At 38.4% G+C, this 18,723-nt stretch overlaps 1 protein-coding gene across 1 annotated transcript; it reads right to left on the bottom strand.

The window, feature by feature from the left end:
• Positions 1–1,224: 1,224 nt before the first annotated feature.
• On the bottom strand, positions 1,225–18,698 carry vps36 (vacuolar protein sorting 36 homolog). Its single transcript, XM_088321021.1, has 14 exons — positions 18,323–18,698; positions 18,137–18,205; positions 17,980–18,050; positions 17,800–17,914; positions 17,649–17,738; positions 15,621–15,707; positions 15,506–15,538; positions 14,684–14,761; positions 12,851–12,985; positions 12,719–12,784; positions 12,593–12,657; positions 5,786–5,870; positions 2,513–2,589; positions 1,225–1,390 (listed from the first exon to the last, which is right to left on the bottom strand). Exons 1-14 carry the CDS (start codon positions 18,416–18,418, stop codon positions 1,309–1,311), a joined length of 1,149 nt encoding a protein of 382 aa, XP_088177147.1. The 5' UTR covers positions 18,419–18,698; the 3' UTR covers positions 1,225–1,308.
• Between the last annotated feature and the right edge of the window lie 25 nt (positions 18,699–18,723).

The raw sequence follows: 18,723 nt of genomic DNA on the forward strand, positions 1-18,723 counted from the left end.
CCCAGAATTAAAAGGTTCAAAGTTTAAATGAGTAAAAGTCCATGGTAGAGTGAAAAACTAAATGCTATTATGATTTTGTAAAATATTTCATAAAAATTATTATGATTATATTGGTAATATACTAATTCATTTATTTATTTTTATATTTTATATTTCAAATAAAATATGAAAAAAATAAGTAATAGTACAAAAACAAAAAAAGCATTTTCAATTATTTTATTTTTGTATTTTTTATTTTCAGAGTCAAATATAAGAAGATAAAAAATGAAGAATACTTTGATTATTTTTGTGGTTTTATTTTTAATGTATACATTATATATATATATATATATATATATATATATATATATAATTTTACCAATTACATGTAAACAATATAAAGGAAAAAAAGTATTGTAAATATTTTGAAATATTATTGGTTGTATACTTTTTAGCCTGTATTTAAGTTTTTGTGTAAAAAATATATGAAAAAACTGAAAATAATATTTAAAAAAAGATGTATTAAAAAATGAAAAAAGTACAATTTAAATTACTTTTAATGTTTTTATCTTCGTGTATTGTTTAAAATATATTTTCTATGCACTTTTCTTATACATTTTAAAAAATGAAATTAAGAAAAATACTGTTGTTATCACGGTTCATGGATTCCCTAACCACTTGTGTCGTATGGGCACCACTTTCCTGTGGTGTGTCTTGGCCAAGTACAGTCTGGCAGCACCCAACCCTTTCCAGGCTAATCTTTTTTGGTAGGGGTTTGCTCCCCCCACGTGAAACAGATAGTATTGCTTTCCATGGTTACCAGTAGCAGGAGAAGCCTGCTGATCTGACTCAGATACAGCACCTTCATCATCTGGTCGCTGTTATTTTACAGTGTAAATCGTTATCCCACACTTTCAATATAGTACAATTTTAAAAAAGGAGAAATACTGAAAATTAGCCCACAGTTTTTGTTTTAAAAACAACAATAAAAGAAATAAAATAAAATGCGAAATGATGACACATTTTTGAGAAAAAAATCTTGTACACAGGCTTTGATATTCCACCATGTCACTAATTTATCTTTGACAGCAAACTTCCTTCTGTGCATTTAGCATCGTTACGCTAATCTGCACTTCCTCGTTTCAGACATAAGAAGCACGTGGCCATTTAATCTAATCAGCGCCGACATACTTTGATTTCACCTCTAGAAAAACCATCTTTAAAGATGAAAAAAGATGAAAGCAATAAAAAAGAAGCAGAGGATTTTATTATTTTTTGTTATTTACAGATTTTTTTTTTATACTGAGTCTAGGATGGAGATAAAAATCTTCAAAAGAGGTTGGGGTAGAAACGCAAGCCCTCCACCGAGTCGTCTCGACAAAGGTGGCCCATCTTCTCGGCCAGGAGCAATCTGAGAAAGGATAATGGAAACAATTTCAGTTTAACAAAAGGCGAGCAGCCAATAAGGGTTAACTAGCAAATTCAATTTCAGGTAAAATTATTCTTTAGTGGTTGACTGAGTCTGTTTAACCCTCCTACCAATACAGTGGAACCTCTACTTACAAATGTCTCTACATACAAAAGTTTCAGGGTACAAGGTATCTGAACAGAAAAATGTTACCTCTAGTTACAAAGGCGTTTCAAGATACAAAGTCAAAAATACAGTAGAGTACGCGCAGCCATTCACTGCTCCCATGGTGTTACCTGGCAACCGATGCGGCATGCTCTTGGTCAAGTCAAGTTTCTTTGAGACGCCCTTAATCACAAGGAGTCTCAAAAGGCTGCACAGTCCACAGACTATATCAAACTATAGACTCTTATTACACCATCCCCTGATCTAAAACCTACATGAGGGCACGGAAAAACTCAAAAACCTCAACATGAGGTAAATGAAGAAACCTTGAGAAGGGACCGCACATTTTCTCTCTCTTTACTTCTTTATTTATTCAAAGCGAGGGCATTCGTCCTCTTCCTGCTCTGTAACTAGTATACTGTATGGTATCGCTATGAAGAGCTATCATTTACAATGGACCTCACGGAAGACATGCAGAAAAGCAGAAGCCATTGGATCAGTTTTTCAACAAACGCGAGGCACAAGATACTGCTGAGGACCAGTAAACAAAAAAGGCCAGTTAAAAGAAAAAGATAATAATTCTTTTTTTTAAAAATGTGACTCTCTTTTTATGTTCATTGTGCGTTAATCTAATTATAACATGTAAAATATACTTTTGGGGGCTTACATTTAAAAGGCGTCTCTACTTACAAATGTTTCAGGTTAAAAAGCTTCTCCCAGAAAGAATTAAATTCTTAAGTAGAGGTACCACTGTAATAACATAGTGATAACGTGATATGTTGATATTTTGTTTTTCTGTGCTAGCAAATGACAAAAAGTATCTCTCAGCTTTAAATTGCTGTAGAGAAAATAAAAATGTAGCATATTCCCTAAAAATTCAATCAAATTTTCCAAATTTTACAAACCCTCATGACGAGTAGCGATAATGATCAAAAGCTTTTATTTGATAGAGATGCTTACCGCTCTTTTGACAAAAGGACAGAGAGACCTAAAAGTTTGGCAAACTCCTCTGCTGTTAAAGAGCCTTTCTCCGACACCTGAGAACAGACAAGGACGTTAAAAGATAATCCTAAATATACAAAATGTGAAGAAAATAGAACATGTTTTTTTTGCATCAAATCTATCTGTATTTCAAAGGTATTCCAGATTGGAGGTAAGATCTTGAGCCCGGGCCCAAAGCAGCTCGATATCTGGGCCGGGTTCCGGCTTAAAATGTCAATCATTAAGTTGGGCCGGTTGGGCTTCTCTCTCGCCGTTTATTTTTATTTATTTTTTAATTTTCTTCGTGGAGGATCTACACAGCATGCACTTATTTCGATTCAAGTCATTATTTAGATAAAGAAAATGCTAACCAAAACTATCAGTTTAACTCCAAATCACTAAATCCAAAGACATTTTCATCCTGTGTGTTGGGGTTAAAGACACACGGCTTCCTCCTTCCACCTCCCTCATGTCAGACGTCCTTTCCACTTCTTGCCAATAGCTTAGAAGCTTTACAAGCTGTTTGCTTTTAGCCAAATATGTCACTATTTGCAGCTTGTCATCCGCAGAAAATGATTTTGTTTTTGGTGCCATTTTGTTCAGTTTCACCTTCACTTTGGCTGCAAACTGTTTATTTAGGCGCTGCACTTGCAGTGCACACTTGATTTGAGAGGCTTGGCTCCAACTAAACCCCAAGCTGCATGGATCAGCCGAAACACACATTTCTGAACTGAAGTACGCACAGCCGAAGTAAAGCTTCGTGTTTACTTTGGAGGCAAATTTAAGCTTCGGGTTTATTCCGGGCTCGTATATCAAATCAAATTAATCCATCGGCTTTGGGCGGGTTCAGGTTTATATACCCGCGACTCAGGTCAGGTCGGGCTGAATTTTTTAGGCCCGATCTTACCTCTATACCATATATTTTCCAATGCATTTTGAAGACGGCATGTCCGTGTTACATGTCGAAGTGTCCTTGGGTAAGACACTGAACCCCTAATACCCCCAATAAGCAGGTTAGCGTCTTACATGGCTGCAATACAAAGCCGCTATTGGGAAATGTGGAGCACATTGTAAAGCGCTTTGGGAAGTCATTGACTTGAAAAGCGCTATATAAATGCAGATAATTTCATTTCATTTCATTTCATTTCTTGTCTGGCGTCATAGGAGGAACACTATGACCTGTCATCAATAAATCCCCACAATATGCAGATTGGTAACATTTGAAACATCAAATTTCATATTGCCAGAAAAAACTTGTCCTAGACCACAATATCATTGGAAAGTTTTCCCTCTTCACCTGTAATTCTATGGCTAAAGGGGGAAAAATGCGCGAAAAAGAGTTTGGGACACATGCTTATTCATCAAGTCTGATGACTAATGTTTCTGTATTTTTTCCTTCCAGTGAAGACAGGGGTGTCAAACATGAGGCCCACAGGCCAGATCAGCCACCCCAAGGATTTTTTTAAAATTTGTCCCGCGAGAAGCACAAGATAAAATATGTGTGCTTGTTGTTGACAGTCAGGTTCCGCTTGGAAAGCAACTGGAACTGCATCATTTTCTTACTCATTCACTCTATTTCTCTCTTTCTTTCCTTTTTCTCTCGCTTTCATTTTTTCCTACCACTAAGTAAAATTCGTTTGACACCCCTGATTAAAAACAATACAAAATAGTTCAATACAATACAAAAAGACAAAAAATAGCATTTCTGCTACTGATTAATATAAGACACAACTTAAATATTGTAACATTCTGTGTTATGTAGGGACCTTGAACATGATTTCAAATGTAACCGCCTCGTGGGTCATTATGACCCGAAGGGACTTCTTTTTTTTTTGAACAGCTTGAATGTAAATGGTAATAAAACAACATTTCATTTTTTCTGCTGCTAGAAAAAGTCATAAAGTACGAAGGGGATTATGTGGGGGGTCATGATGGTAAGGCGCCCGCTTTGAGACTGGGAGGTCGGTGGTTCGCGCCCCGGCCGAGTCATTCCTAAGACTTAAAAAGTGGTCGGCGGCGCCCTCTGTTGGCTGCGGCTGCATCGGCTCGCTACAACGGGTCAGGTGCAATCGACATTTCGTTCTGTGTACATTGTTACACAGAATGACAATACAAGGAAATTATTATTATTATTATTATTATATTATTTGGACCCGAAAACAACAAAAGGCTTAATTAGTCAAAGTGGTTACGAGTGTTTTAAGCAAAGTAGTTTTGTTTTGTGGAGATTGCCTAGGTGTTGTGTTGCAGGTGGATGTAGTAACGGTATAACAAAAGGCGGCCAGCCAATAGGGGGTTAATGAGCAAAAAAACGACTCACGGAAAGCTATTGGCGGCAAACCGGGACAGATCAACTAACGAAAGGTGGAATAACGCTAAGGTAGTTGATCAAAAATCTGGAGTTAGCAGCCAGACTAATCGGGAACCAACAACGTAAAGCACCGAAGGCTATGTCGAAAAATGCAAAGTCGGCTAGGAATAAGCCAAGGGACTCCACAAAACTGACGCTAACACCAGGCTAGCCGAAAAATCATGCGGTGAGCAGCCAGGCTAACCGGGAACCAACAACGGAACCCGGCTACAGTGAAGAATGCGAAGCCGGCTGTGAATAAACAAACCGAGGAACACGTAGAAACTGAAGCTAGTCGATCAAAATCCAAATTTAACAAATTAAAAAACCATAGTGGTGAGCCAAAGATTTCAGCCAAGTGACTCTGAGGATTGTCTAGAGAAGAAAACACGAAAAAAAAGGTGATGACCTGCTATGGTGCATGACGCTGAGGGATGAAGCAAACATTGCTTATAAGAAGCAGCTAAAAATAAAAATAGCAGCTATTGGCAAGCCATAAGCCTACAGAGGTTATCATAAGTGGCAAGAAAAGGAAACCATGGAAAAAAGTGGACAACGCCTGAATGAAAGGACTCGGGCTAAAATGTGTGCAGTAAGTGGCCATTACGTGCTAACAGCATCACTAGGACAAGATAGCTTTGAAAAATTGTCATTTGACCTACTGTAGTATCAAGATGGCTACCAAACATCTCGGCTTCTTCGGGTTGTGTCATCATTACACATTTCTGAATCAACAATCTTCTGTATGAAATGTGTTTTTGCATATTCTTTGAATCAATAGCGTGTTTTTGAAATGAACGAAATATTTTGACACTGCTCTGGGTTGATATCCATTAAATCACTTTAAGATAAAACCGTTTACTGGATATCTTGTGGAGTGTGTTTGCAAGAGTATAGCTCACATTGTCCAATGCCGAGGCGATCATTTCCTCTTCGCTGTGAGACTGCAGCTGGACCACCATCACGCCGCTATCGAATACTCGCAGCCTGCGCCAGGAAAAATAAAGGGACAGTGTGTAATATTGGACCGTAAATCTCACTACTGTACTGCAACAGGTACTACAAAGCACAAGGAAGACTACAAACTACGGATTCTAAGTGGATAAGTAAGTCAATCAGAGGCGTGTTCAGGAGAGTAATCAGACATGTAGTCGCTTGTTAATCGCTTGCCGCGCACTGCTGAACGTTTTGTAATCGCTCACTGTGATTGCCTTACTGATCCAAAATGGCCGACGACAGTACAATGGATTTCGTTCTACAGCTTGCTTTGAGCGAGTTGGCTGATATGAGCGACAGTTCGCATATTGACACAGTTAAGGTTATCCTAAACGCAGTGGAAGGGTCATACCTGTCTTGCATTGTTCACAAACATTACCAGGCAATGTAAGACGATATATTACATCGCCAACAGCACTCGTCAGGGTGAGATCCTCCATGTTCAGCACTGTCGACGCCATGTTGGAAATCAAAGTAAGCGGTCTTTCTCCCGTGATTACTCGGGCACGCGAGCGCTCAATAATCATTGGCCGTTCAGAAGCTAGCGATAGCTAGCGATAGCAATCGCTCACTCTCCTGAACACGCCTCAGGATTACTTATTAGATTACAATTTTATTTAAAAGTATATTTGCATATATAGTGCTGTGAAAGAGTATTTGCACTCTCCCCGAATTCTGTGGTTTTTTTTTTTGTATATTTATCACTCACAAAGGTTTCAGATCATCAAAATAATCATAATATCACACTGAGACAACCCAAGGAAATATAAAATGCAGTTTTGAAATGTTGATTCCATTTTAAGGCACAAAAGAAATCTAAATCTGGCCCTATGTGAAAAGGTAATTGGCCCCTAAATCTAAAAGTGCGTTGGGCCACCTTCGGCAGCAATAACAGAAATAGTTTACAATGATTGGTAATGAGTCTTTCACAATGCTGTGGATTTGGGCCCACTCTTCTTAGCAAAATTTAGAGGAGGATTTGCATAGGTGTTTTTAAATGATCCAAGAGCTTTTGAGTTTGAAGATACTAACTGATGGCGGAACGTTCTCCTTCAGGATCTTATGATAAACACCAGAATTTATTATTCTGTCAACCATAGCAAGTTGTCCTAGTCCGGGGGCAGCAAAGCAACCCAGACCATCACACTGCCACCACCATGCTTTACAGTTGGCATCATGTTTTTTCTTTGACAATTGCTGTGTCATTTTAGCGCCAGAAGTAACAGGCTTCACACTTGCCAATAAGTTCAAAATTTGACTCATTAGTCCACAGAAAGTTTCTCCAAAAGTCTTGAGTATAATCAAGATGCTCTTTGGCAATTGTGAGACAACTGTTTGTGTCCTATTGTGACAGCAGTGTTTTTTGCCTGGGAACTTTCCCATGGATGCCATTTTGGCCAGTGTCTTTCTTATAGAGGAGTCATGAACACTGACCTTAACTTAAGCATGGCAAGGCCAGCAGTTTTTTGGATGTTTTTCAAGATTTCTTCAAACCTTCAGATTCAATTCAAGTGATTACCTGTTTCAACACAGGCGGTGGCCAACAATTTTGAGTGTGGTGTGTGGAATTAAACTCAGCATTTCCAAAACTGTGGTGAGTCACAGTTACAGTGGAACTGAACAATATTACTTTGAAACAGGGCAAGTTAGGCCTACATTTTTCTCACGGCACTGTACGTAATGCGCTGATAGACAAATGGTGTCTCTCATAATTCCAATTACTGACACTAGAGAGACAGAGAGAGATGAGAATCACACACGACATGCATGCACATTGTTGTAACTTCAGTATCTGTTGCAAAGATCGTACAGATTGCATGTTTGTCACGCTGTTTTACAGGTAAAAGCGCTTTTTGGTCTGTATTTTCTGTCTCCTTAAATGTAGCCCTCATTTTGAATTCAATTGGGTGAGCCTGCAGTTTTGTGTGGCTGCTTAAGTGTGTGCATATTGCAGCACAGTTAAGCGTTATTTGATGCGTTCAAGGATGATTATTTCACTTGATTGTGTTCTTTATGTATTTTGCAGGTAATTGTTAGTATCACTATATGATAATTGTATTGTTATATCGTGAGAATGTTCATTCAGTATTATAAATCTGAATAGTATAAAGAGGTTTGGCATTCCCACTTTAAACAAGTAAAACTTGAACAAATTACATCCCAGAGTTTTTGGGAATTTTAGGGCAGCATTAGCTCAGGAGGTAGAGCGATCGTCTTGGGATCAAGAGGTGGATTCCCGGCTCCTCCGTGTTATATATCGAAGTGTCCTTGGGCAAGACACTGAATCCCTAATGCCCCCAATAAGCAGGTAGGCGCCTTGCATGGCTGACTCCCTATTGGTGTGTGAGTGTGTGTGTGAATGGGTAAGTGTGGAGCACTTTGGGAGGTCTTCATTGACTTGAAAGGGGTTTATAGACCATTTACCATTTTAGAAACGGAAAACTTGGTCTGTTTAAAACAATATTAGTTTCGCTTTTTATTTTTGCATAACCAACTATACGACGTGATTAAAATTGTAGCACATTTTTGTGGGACTACAAGCAAGTATCTAACCTTGGTTTCCCCCAATTCTTTTTCAAGGTTATATTGTTTATATAGCTTGAACAAAGTATGTTAGTACTCATTTTATTTATAGTATATTCACTTGTTATTTTATTTGCATCTTTGTTATTGGAGTGATCCAAAAGTAAATGAAAGTAATTCCATTACTGTAATATCATGATATTCGGGTTATGTTACTAATTATATTTTTAAAAAGGTAACTAGTAACTTTATCAGATTTTAAAGTAAACTTTCCAACGCTGTCTCTAGGTGAGCCTAAATGCATGTTTTTATGGTAATTAATGTATTGTTGCTCATTATTCAAAACAATAATTTTGTTATTTTTAATGGATGATTTTTTTTTTTACGTGTAACGTTTTTGGTCTTGCCATTTTTGTCAAGTGGACATCTACAATGTAGGGCAAATAGTTGGACATAAAATCTCAGGAAGTGGTCAGTGAAAAACAGGAAGCCGGACAGGAAAAGCCAGGCTGGTCTTATTCCAGGATGGGAAGTCGATCGCTGCTTAGCCAAACGAGATACTTTTGCTACTTTTGCTGAGAGTGTAGCAAAACACTTATTTGGATTTTTTTCTAAAACATTTAACAAAAAGTTTGCCCTTTTCCTTCATTGTTATTTATGGTACTTACCTTAAGTATATTGCTGCCAGGCCTGGAGGGGAAATACTACATTTCTTCTATGGCAGCATTACGCTTCCATAAGATTTCATATTTAAAAACGGCAGAATCCTCTATTTCTTTCTTTTAAAATACAATATATCGATTCCAAGCTATAACGCGGTTGGCATTTCACAGTTTTGCTACTTGCAGGGTTAAATGTAATCACTTTGGAAGGACTTTCAAATCCAATTCTCCCAGTGCCATTAAAAGAAGAAATCTGGCTCCAAAGAACAGAAGCCTAAACCTTGGTTTCAAACTCTAACTCTCGCCCCAACCTTATTTCGGAACCCTAAAATCGGATTAAAACATTAACTTGCAGCCCAAACTCTAGCTCCTAACCCTACACCTAACCATAGCCCTTAAACCCCTTTTTGGAAGCTTCTAACCCTAGTCCAACGCCTGACCTAAGAAACATGGCAACAATTTCAAGCATTTACAAGCACTTCAAACCTTGAAAACGCAACATTAAAATTGAATCACTTTCAAGGATTTGAAGCGCCCGTACGAACCCCGTACTTGACTGAATTGCATCTTGCATCGTGTTCTGCATTCTGACCGGCTAAACAGTCTCTTTATTTTCAACTCACATTAATGATTTAAGTCATCTTTTGAAAGTAGAGCCAGTTTTATATATATATATATATATATATATATGTAAGAAAAAAAGAACAGTTTACAATACTGTTATTTGTTAAACGAATGTTTGGGCCTCTAAATCATTGGCTGCTCTCTGCCCAGTCTGGAGGAAATAGCCTGCTTGCGATACCGCAGCAGAGCCACCAACATCATAAAGGAATCCTCTCACCCCGGCCACCAGCTCTTTGACATGATGCTCACTGGTAGGCGCTACAGGTCCCTTAATACAAGGACTAACAGGCTCACAGACAATTTCTTCCCCCGGGCCATCACCACCCTAAACAAGCACGCAAAACTGCGAAAAATATATATCTAGTGGCATTGAAAAAAGGGCACTCGTATATTATTTATCAATTTATTTAGGAATTTATTTTGCTGCTATATGTTATTGCACTATTTATTCATTGCATTATTAGTACAAAGTAGGCCGGTCTCCATGCATCTTGTAATTATTTATTCCCGTTCATCCTGACATTTATCTTATTTTTCTCTTAAGTCTTTATTAGGTGTTTATCCTCAAGTACCAAAATCTAATCTAGCTGCAAACAATGTTTACTACGATGTTAGCAGTGACAATAGATTTCTAATTCAATGTCATTGTGTAATAATTGTCTCATCTCATCAGCCGTACCGCTTATCCTCATTAGGGTCGCGGGGGGGCTGGAGCCCATCCCAGCCATCTCCGGGCAGTGGGCAGGGGACACCCTGAACTGGTTGCCAGCCAATCGCAGGGCACACGGGGACAGACAACTCACTCGCTCATTCACACCTAGGGACAATTTGGACCGGTCAATTCACCTGAAATGCATGTTTTTGGAATGTGGGAGAAAACCGGAGTGCCCGGAGGAAACCCACGCAAGCACGGGGAGAACATACAAACTCCGCACAGGAAGTCTGGAGCTGGATTCGAACCCACGCAGGAGGTTCCCATGACATGAACTGTGCCGCACATGCGCTAACCACTGCGCCGCCGTGCTGCCCATTGTGTAATGATTGTAAAAAATAAAAATAAAACAAATACAGCAATCCCTCACTGTATCACAGTTTACTTTTTGCAGTTTTCAAAGATTATAATAATTGTAATTAAAAAAAATTATACAGTACAGTACCTTTATTTGTCAAAAATGCTTGAGCATGTTTATAGGGTTAGTTCTTTAGTTTTAATATACAGGGAGTGCAGAATTATTAGGCAAATGAGTATTTTGACCACATCATCCTCTTTATGCATGTTGTCTTACTCCAAGCTGTATAGGCTCGAAAGCCTACTACCAATTAAGCATATCAGGTGATGTGCATCTCTGTAATGAGAAGGGGTGTGGTCTAATGACATCAACACCCTATATCAGGTGTGCATAATTATTAGGCAACTTCCTTTCCTTTGGCAAAATGGGTCAGAAGAGGGACTTGACAGGCTCTGAAAAGTCAAAAATAGTGAGATATCTTGCAGAGGGATGCAGCACTCTTAGAATTGCCAAGCTTCTGAAGCGTGATCATCGAACAATCAAGCGTTACATTCAAAATAGTCAACAGGGTCGCAAAAAGCGTGTAGAAAAACCAAGGCGCAAAATAACTGCCCGTGAACTGAGAAAAGTCAAGCGTACAGCTGCCAAGATGCCACTTGCCACCAGTTTTGCCATATTTCAGAGCTGCAACATCACTGGAGTGCCCAAAAGCACAAGGTGTGCAATACTCAGAGACACGGCCAAGGTAAGAAAGGCTGAAAAACGACCACCACTGAACAAGACACACAAGCTGAAACGTCAAGACTGGGCCAAGAAAAATCTCAAGACGGATTTTTCTAAGGTTTTATGGACTGATGAAATGAGAGTGAGTCTTGATGGGCCAGATGGATGGGCCCGTGGCTGGATCGGTAAAGGGCAGAGAGCTCCAGTCCGCCTCAGACGCCAGCAAGGTGGAGGTGGGGTACTGGTATGGGCTGGTATCATCAAAGATGAGCTTGTGGGGCCTTTTCGGGTTGAGGATGGACTCAAGCTCAACTCCCAGTCCTACTGCCAGTTTCTGGAAGACACCTTCTTCAAACAGTGGTACAGGAAGAAGTCCGCATCCTTCAAGAAAAGCATGATTTTCATGCAGGACAACGCTCCATCACACGCATCCAAGTACTCCACAGCGTGGCTGGCAAGAAAGGGTCTAAAAGAAGAAAAACTAATGACATGGCCTCCTTGTTCACCTGATCTGAACCCCATAGAGAACCTGTGGTCCCTCATCAAATGTGAGATTTACAAGGAGGGAAAACAGTACACCTCTCTGAACAGTGACTGGGAGGCTGTGGTTGCTGCTGCACGCAATGTTGATCGTGAACAGATCAAAGCACTGACAGAATCCATGGATGGCAGGCTTTTGAGTGTCCTTGCAAAGAAAGGTGGCTATATTGGTCACTGATTTGTTTTTGTTTTGTTTTTGAATGTCAGAAATGTATATTTGTGAATGTTGAGCTGTTATATTGGTTTCCCTAATGAAAATAAATAATTGAAATGGGTATACATTTGTTTTTTGTTAAGTTGCCTAATAATTATGCACAGTAATAGTCACCTGCACACACAGATATCCTCCTAAAATAGCTAAAACTAAAAAAGCCCCACTCCAACTTCCAAAATATTCAGCTTTGATATTAATGAGACTTTTGGGTTCATTAAGAACATGGTTGTTGTTCAATAATAAAATTAATCCTCAAAAATACAACTTGCCTAATAATTCTGCACTCCCTGTATAATAGACAAATAAATAAAGGCTTCTAATTCGTGGATTTTAAAAATCTTTCTCTATGAGAAACGAGGGATTACTGTACTTCTCCCAGTGGTTTGAAGCTCATGTGTAAAGCGTGGCAGGACTCACTTGAGCGGAAGTTTCAAGGACTCGAACATCTTGCAAGCGTTTAATAAATCCTCCGGAGACAAAAGCTGTCAAAAGAAAAGAAATCGTGAAGAAGCGGCAAAGGTTTCGTTTTGACAGTCGGATTACCTCCATGCCTCGGGCCCGGTTGACCAGACAGTAAACCTCGGACAGCGCCATCATGCCTCCGCGTTCCTGAAATATAAAAATCCGTTCAATGATGTCTCAAGCCGTCTATGACAGTCCAGGAGTATTACTCACTTCCAGAGGCGCCTGCAGCATATCTCCCAGTTGTTTAGCTAGCTGCATGTGGTAATGTGTGCCGGAGCCGTGCGTTTCCCTGGTAACGGGGTTTGCGATACCCATGCTCAGCAGGTAGGACTTGAAACGGATGGTCTACAACAGGGGTGTCAAACTCATTTTCATTGAGGGCCACGTTTGCGTAACGGCTGTCCTTGACTCATTCAATGCCATAATGTATAAATACGTTTTCAGAAGCATTGTCCCTTGGTGCCAAAGTGTGAAAATGTTTTTCTCATTTTAATTTTTCTATTAAATTAGATGGCAGGAGTGGCTTTGATCAGATATTTGTCCACACATCGAGGGAGACCCCACCCCACTTCCTAGTGCTTCCTGTGCCTGGCAAATAGGTGTATGTAGGCAGCCCCATGTGGTGAGTAGACGTTGTAAAGCAGTGTGGTGGGAGTCGTGAGATATGGACAAATAATAATGGGGAGTTAATTCTTCAACAAAGATTATTCCTTTCAAAAAAAATTACAAAATCCCGTCGTCATGGTCTGGTCAGAGAGGGATGACGGTTCATGCACGTCCGCAGGAACGCGGTCACCCGAGGGTATACGATCGCCATTGTGACCGAAATCGTGTGATCAATTTCCCTGAAACACCAGGCACTAAAGGGTTCTTGCAAAGTTGATGCACAGTTTATGCATAAGTGCAAAGTGCTCTTGTGTCAATGGAAAGAATTGTTCAGATCAGGGGTCTCCAACCTTTTTCAAGCCAATAGCTACTTTTTGATACTTAATAGCGTAAAGGGCAGCAAGTTTGATATGCATTTCTTAAATAACAATTTATCATATTATTACTATATTATTACTATGTTATTACTATGTTATTACAAGGTTAACCATTAGAAGTACAGTAAAATAGACTGTTATACACCAATAAGAAAAATCACTTTACTAGAAAATCACAATGACCCAGCACTGGTGAGCTATTTTCAGAACATGGCTGAATTGGGCTCTATTTTGCAGAGGGGCGATGCTTGACCACTAGATGTCCCTGTATTATGTAGTGCAACCAAACCTAGTGCTACAAAGCACAAAGAAAAGCAGAAACAACTCAAAGTGAACAAAAGGTGCAATTGTCTCATCTCATTATTTCTGTCAGCCTTTTGTCAAGAGAAAAAAATAAAAGAAAAAAGGTAAAAATGAAAGAAAGGAAAATATAGAAGAAAAAGGACAAAAAGGGACAAAAGAATGACAAAAAAATAGAAAAGGAGAGAGGAAAGTAAACGAAAAGAATAGCATAAAAGAAAAAAGAAGAGGAAAAAAGCTAGAAAATCACAAAAAACTAGGATAAAAAAGAAAAAAGAATAAGAAAATCTGAGAAAAAAAACACAGGTTTTTGGTTGTGGGCATTGCAGTAAAACAGAAAAACATTATTAATTGTACTTGTTTAACATTCTATTTTTACTATTTCGCTGGCAATATGCAGCCCGCGGTCCGTAGTTTGCCCATACCTTGTAGTAAACTAAAAATAACAATACAACAAAATCTTCCTGGACATTTTTAGAATCATTTATTTCTCAATTCCACTCATTGGTATTGAAATGGTAACACTTTGCAGGCATTATAGACGAAAGGCATTGTGGGAAATATATTTTTTGGTCAAAGCACTCATTTTATCTGTTTTTAGACACACATTTTAAGCTCTTGTGGGCCGCATACAATTATGTGGCGTACCACATTTGGGCCGCGGGCCTTGAGTCTCAAACATGTGGTCTACAAGGTCCAAATAGACAAAAATGTGATCAAGCATGTGTGTAAGAATCCAAGAAATCCTTCTGGGGCTCACCTCATCCTCCGTTATGTCCCCTTGTTTGTCCTTTATCTTGTTGGCAATCGATCTGGAAAGTTCAACCATCTCCTTGGCCTGTATTAAAGGGAGATAACGCTAAAGAACACAATTGCTGATAAAGTATAAACCCAGGGTTTGGGTGACCTCGCCTTAAGACGTTTTCACTTTCTGGTGTGGGATAAGATTTTTTTAGGGGGCCCTTTTAACGACCGCTCTAATTTTTTATAATATACAATTCCTTCCTAAAGAATTGGCATATTGGGATAAAGTGTAATGATAAAAAAGGAACTTTCATCTATTTTAGATTCATTGCACACAAACTGAAACAATTGTTTTAATATGAATTAATTCTGGCATTAGGCTCATGAAAACCCCAAATTCCCATCTCAAAAAATGAGTTGGAAGTCTGTGGAATAAAAGTGTGGTCGAAAACGTACACAGCCAAAAGAGGTGACCGGATGTTTGAAATCAATTACAAATTGAATCCATTGTCGCTTTGCCCTGCATCCACCCGCTATCCCACTGTACCAGCTCAAGTGACGTCACACCAAAGGTAAATCAAATTTAATTTTTCCTTTACATGGAAATGTATTCGTTTTGTGTACTTATATGAATGTTCAATACACATTAAAGGACTTACTATTTACAATTTTGTTATTTATATGTTGTTGTTTGGGGAGTTTGGAGCTATTTGGCGTTGGTTTGTATCTGCCGCTACATGGTCATTTCACTTTGTGATCCAAACCTCAGAAAAGATTCATGTCGTATCGCTTCACAATTTCATAAAAAAATAAAACAAGAGCCCAAAAAGGTCTTTACCTTCACCATCAGCTTACTCAGATCCTCAAAGGCCTAAGAACATCAACATAAAAGAGCAAAATGGCCACAAATGATTAGAAATATGTTTTGGGGCTGAAAACTTATTTGAAAGAACCTCTGAGATGTTTTTGTCCGTTTCTTTCCTCCTCTCCTCTATTTTGCGCTCGATGCCGACAATCCCAACGGCGCGTGTTCTTCCTGCCTGCCGGGCGAGCACAATGCACAGGAAAGGGCACCAAAATGTCAGAAAACAACAAAGAATCAATGTAAAGTTTTTGCAAGTTTCACTTTGTACTTTTTAAACTGTGGATGAATAATAGATAGCTGCTGATTATACATGGTATTTACAAATTATTTGAAATGGAATGAAATACCTGTAAACAGGTAATAAAAACTGATAAGAAAATAATAAATTATGCAAACTATATTACAAAGTATTGCTTGGAGACTGGCCTAAGTTGTAACTGCAATATCCTTTCTAATAATAGTGCAATGAAAAGTAATGCAATTGCATTAAGTAGCTGTTTAAACTTTAGAAGACATTCAAAACGAGTTGCAAAGACATTAATCATTATTTAACTTGGCAAGGAGGACAGGGAGAGGAGCTTTAAGATAAGAGTATTCCATCCCTTCCTAAAGCCCTCCTCCGAGACCCCTTTTTTGTATTCAACATTCCAATTTACAAAGACAGATAAGCCCTAAAGGGTGAGGAAATAAGAGAACAGCAACATGAATGACCGATAGCGAAAATGACGCAATACTCAAAACAATGAACAACAGTGAGTCCAAGTAAGGAAGTGGCATACCATGAAATCTATTTTGCACTTGTTTAATAGTAAAAACACAACAAAGTCATCAACAGAAAACTAATTTTTCAACAAAACTGGCAAGATATGTATATTTCTAACAGACTTACAGGCTTGCAAAACTGTAGAAGATTATATATATATATATATATATATATATCACAACAAAACATCCACTTGACAATTAAAAATAAGTTAATAAATGTTCTTAATGATGTACCCTATGTCAGTGTTTCTCAGCCTTTTTTGAGCCGAGGCCGTTTTTTCCCAATCCAAATTTTGAAGTACGTCGTCCGTTTAAAACGTTCACCAAAAAATTGCCGGTACTAGTTTGATGTTTTGTTTTAAAAGCTTAAATGATCATGTGCCTAAAATAAATGTATAATGCATTTGTTTAACCTTTGTGGTCACCATGACTCAGGAAGTAATAAAGGTTTATTCAAATTGGTCCATAATTTTGCAGTCATTCTGGATATATCACTGTATCTTTCATCAATTTGATGTTTTGCTATAAAGTTATTCTCGAAAAAAAAAAAAAATATATATATATATATATTTGTCAGTGGAACAAAATCATGTTCAAAGGCGTCAGAACTATTTTTTTAATTTATTTTAGTAAAATAAGATCAATTAGAATCAGCTAAATAAGTGCATGACTTTTACTTTATTTGATTTATATATATTTTTTGCTTTTTAATCTTAAACAGCTTCATTAAATAAATAATAGGTCGAGAAATTAGTAATTCTTTTACACAGTGGAATCCCCACTTTGGTCGCTGGCATGATTGACCGGCATCCTGCCACCACGTGTTGGTCTGTGACACTGGCCCTTGCTCTGCCATCTAGTGCTTAAATATTACACAGTGGGGCATTAGTAAAAAGAAGGGGAAAAAGATGGAATTTGTTATCTGAGGTTTGGACGCGCTCCTTGAAAGTCCAAAATCCATTGATGTCTTCTCTCCTTGTTTTGAGTGTCTACTAAACAATAAAATTGTCATATAGATCTCCCTACACTCCCTGGTGAGCAGATAAATAGAATATAGAATGAAAAAAGCAATCTACTACCACCTACTGATCTGGATGAATGTTACAGTAACTCAGCTAATCACTGGAAGAAACCAAATATACTAAACAGTGAAATACTTTTCCACAAAACATTCGGGAAATCATAACACACTGCTGGAAAAAACACTGATCTCCATCATGCAATTTTCACTTAACCCACCTTGCTAAAGAAGCGTGACTATTACAGTATACACAATGCAAACAAAATGAAGGCAACACTGCCATCCTGTGAGCCTCATTTAAAATAGACGAAAAAACAAATCCCAGCAAACCTGTGGGCCAACGCTCGTCGAGACGGGTTGTGAAGCGGGCGTGTTCTGCCATCTTTTCTGGGTCATTTCCTCATTCAGCCTTCTGAAAAACTGCAGATAAAAACACACAATATATGTGACACTCCAGGGCAGCTCAATGTGGGATTTTCACCTCAATCTGTCCGTGTTCTTTAAAAGAAAGCTTGATGTAGGAGTACTTGCTGCTTTGGTAGGGACCTTGCTCCTTGTTGGCAGGTACAGGGTGCAAGTGGATCACAATTTTTGCACTGCAAGAAAATATTGCTGTCAGTAATATAATCATTGAAACCGCAAAGAAGTGCATGTTACTTACCTCTTCCCTATCCCTGCAGCCTGCTCTTCAAAAAACACAATTTGCGACAAGGGCATGCAAATACAGCAGTCCTGGGGAAATATAAACGAGAATTCACAAGGACCATTAAGAGAGCAAACTACAATTACATAATAAGGTCATTTAGAAGTTCTCTTACATGATTTTTAACGTCCCTCCAAATCAAGCGATGAGTGCTTAGCAACGCGATTCCGACATCGAGTTTAGCCTAAATCAATGCAAGACATAAACATAATGACATCACGAAAGGAGAAAAAAACCCAACAATTTAATGGAACTTGTGCAGCATTGATTAAACATTGTACGCATTGTGAGAACACCAAACCTTGTCATCGCCATCATACAATTTGACACCTCGTTGCTGTATTACTAAAGTCTCGTTTATTTCCAAAAGCCCGTTTGACCACGAAAAGCGATCCATTTGTTGGGATTGTGGAGAAAACTCCTTGCTCAAAATCACCGGAGTGTCTGTTCCGATGTTTACTTCCGGTTTATACAGTGCCTCGTCTTTGCCTGTCTAAAAGGTTTGAAACTATATTTATTAATCACTTTATAAAGTAAGTTAAATTTATTCATAATGTAAAATACATGTAAGCATATGTTTGAACTATATAAATATTAGGTCATATAGTTTAATCTTTGTGAAAGGATTTAAATGAAGAAAAATGACCGGGGCTTCTCATCCCATGTTTATTTCCAGATTTCACTTCTCACAACGCCTAAATC

The sequence above is a fragment of the Urocampus carinirostris genome, chromosome 17, assembly GCF_059441175.1.
Source record: "Urocampus carinirostris isolate Australia breed hairy pipefish chromosome 17, RoL_Ucar_1.0, whole genome shotgun sequence".
NCBI classification, from domain to species: Eukaryota; Metazoa; Chordata; class Actinopteri; order Syngnathiformes; family Syngnathidae; genus Urocampus; species Urocampus carinirostris.

What these genes read in the sequence shown, in the direction of transcription:
- vps36 (XM_088321021.1), bottom strand. Translation starts at nt 18,418, where the DNA reads ATGGATCGCTTTTCGTGGTCAAACGGGCTTTTGGAAATAAACGAGACT. An exon ending in AAGAACACGGACAGATTGAG is followed by an intron (nt 17,739 to 17,799) that starts GTGAAAATCCCA and finishes TTTTATCTGCAG; the next exon opens with TTTTTCAGAAGGCTGAATGA. An exon ending in CGGACAAAAACATCTCAGAG is followed by an intron (nt 15,539 to 15,620) that starts GTTCTTTCAAAT and finishes TGATGTTCTTAG; the next exon opens with GCCTTTGAGGATCTGAGTAA.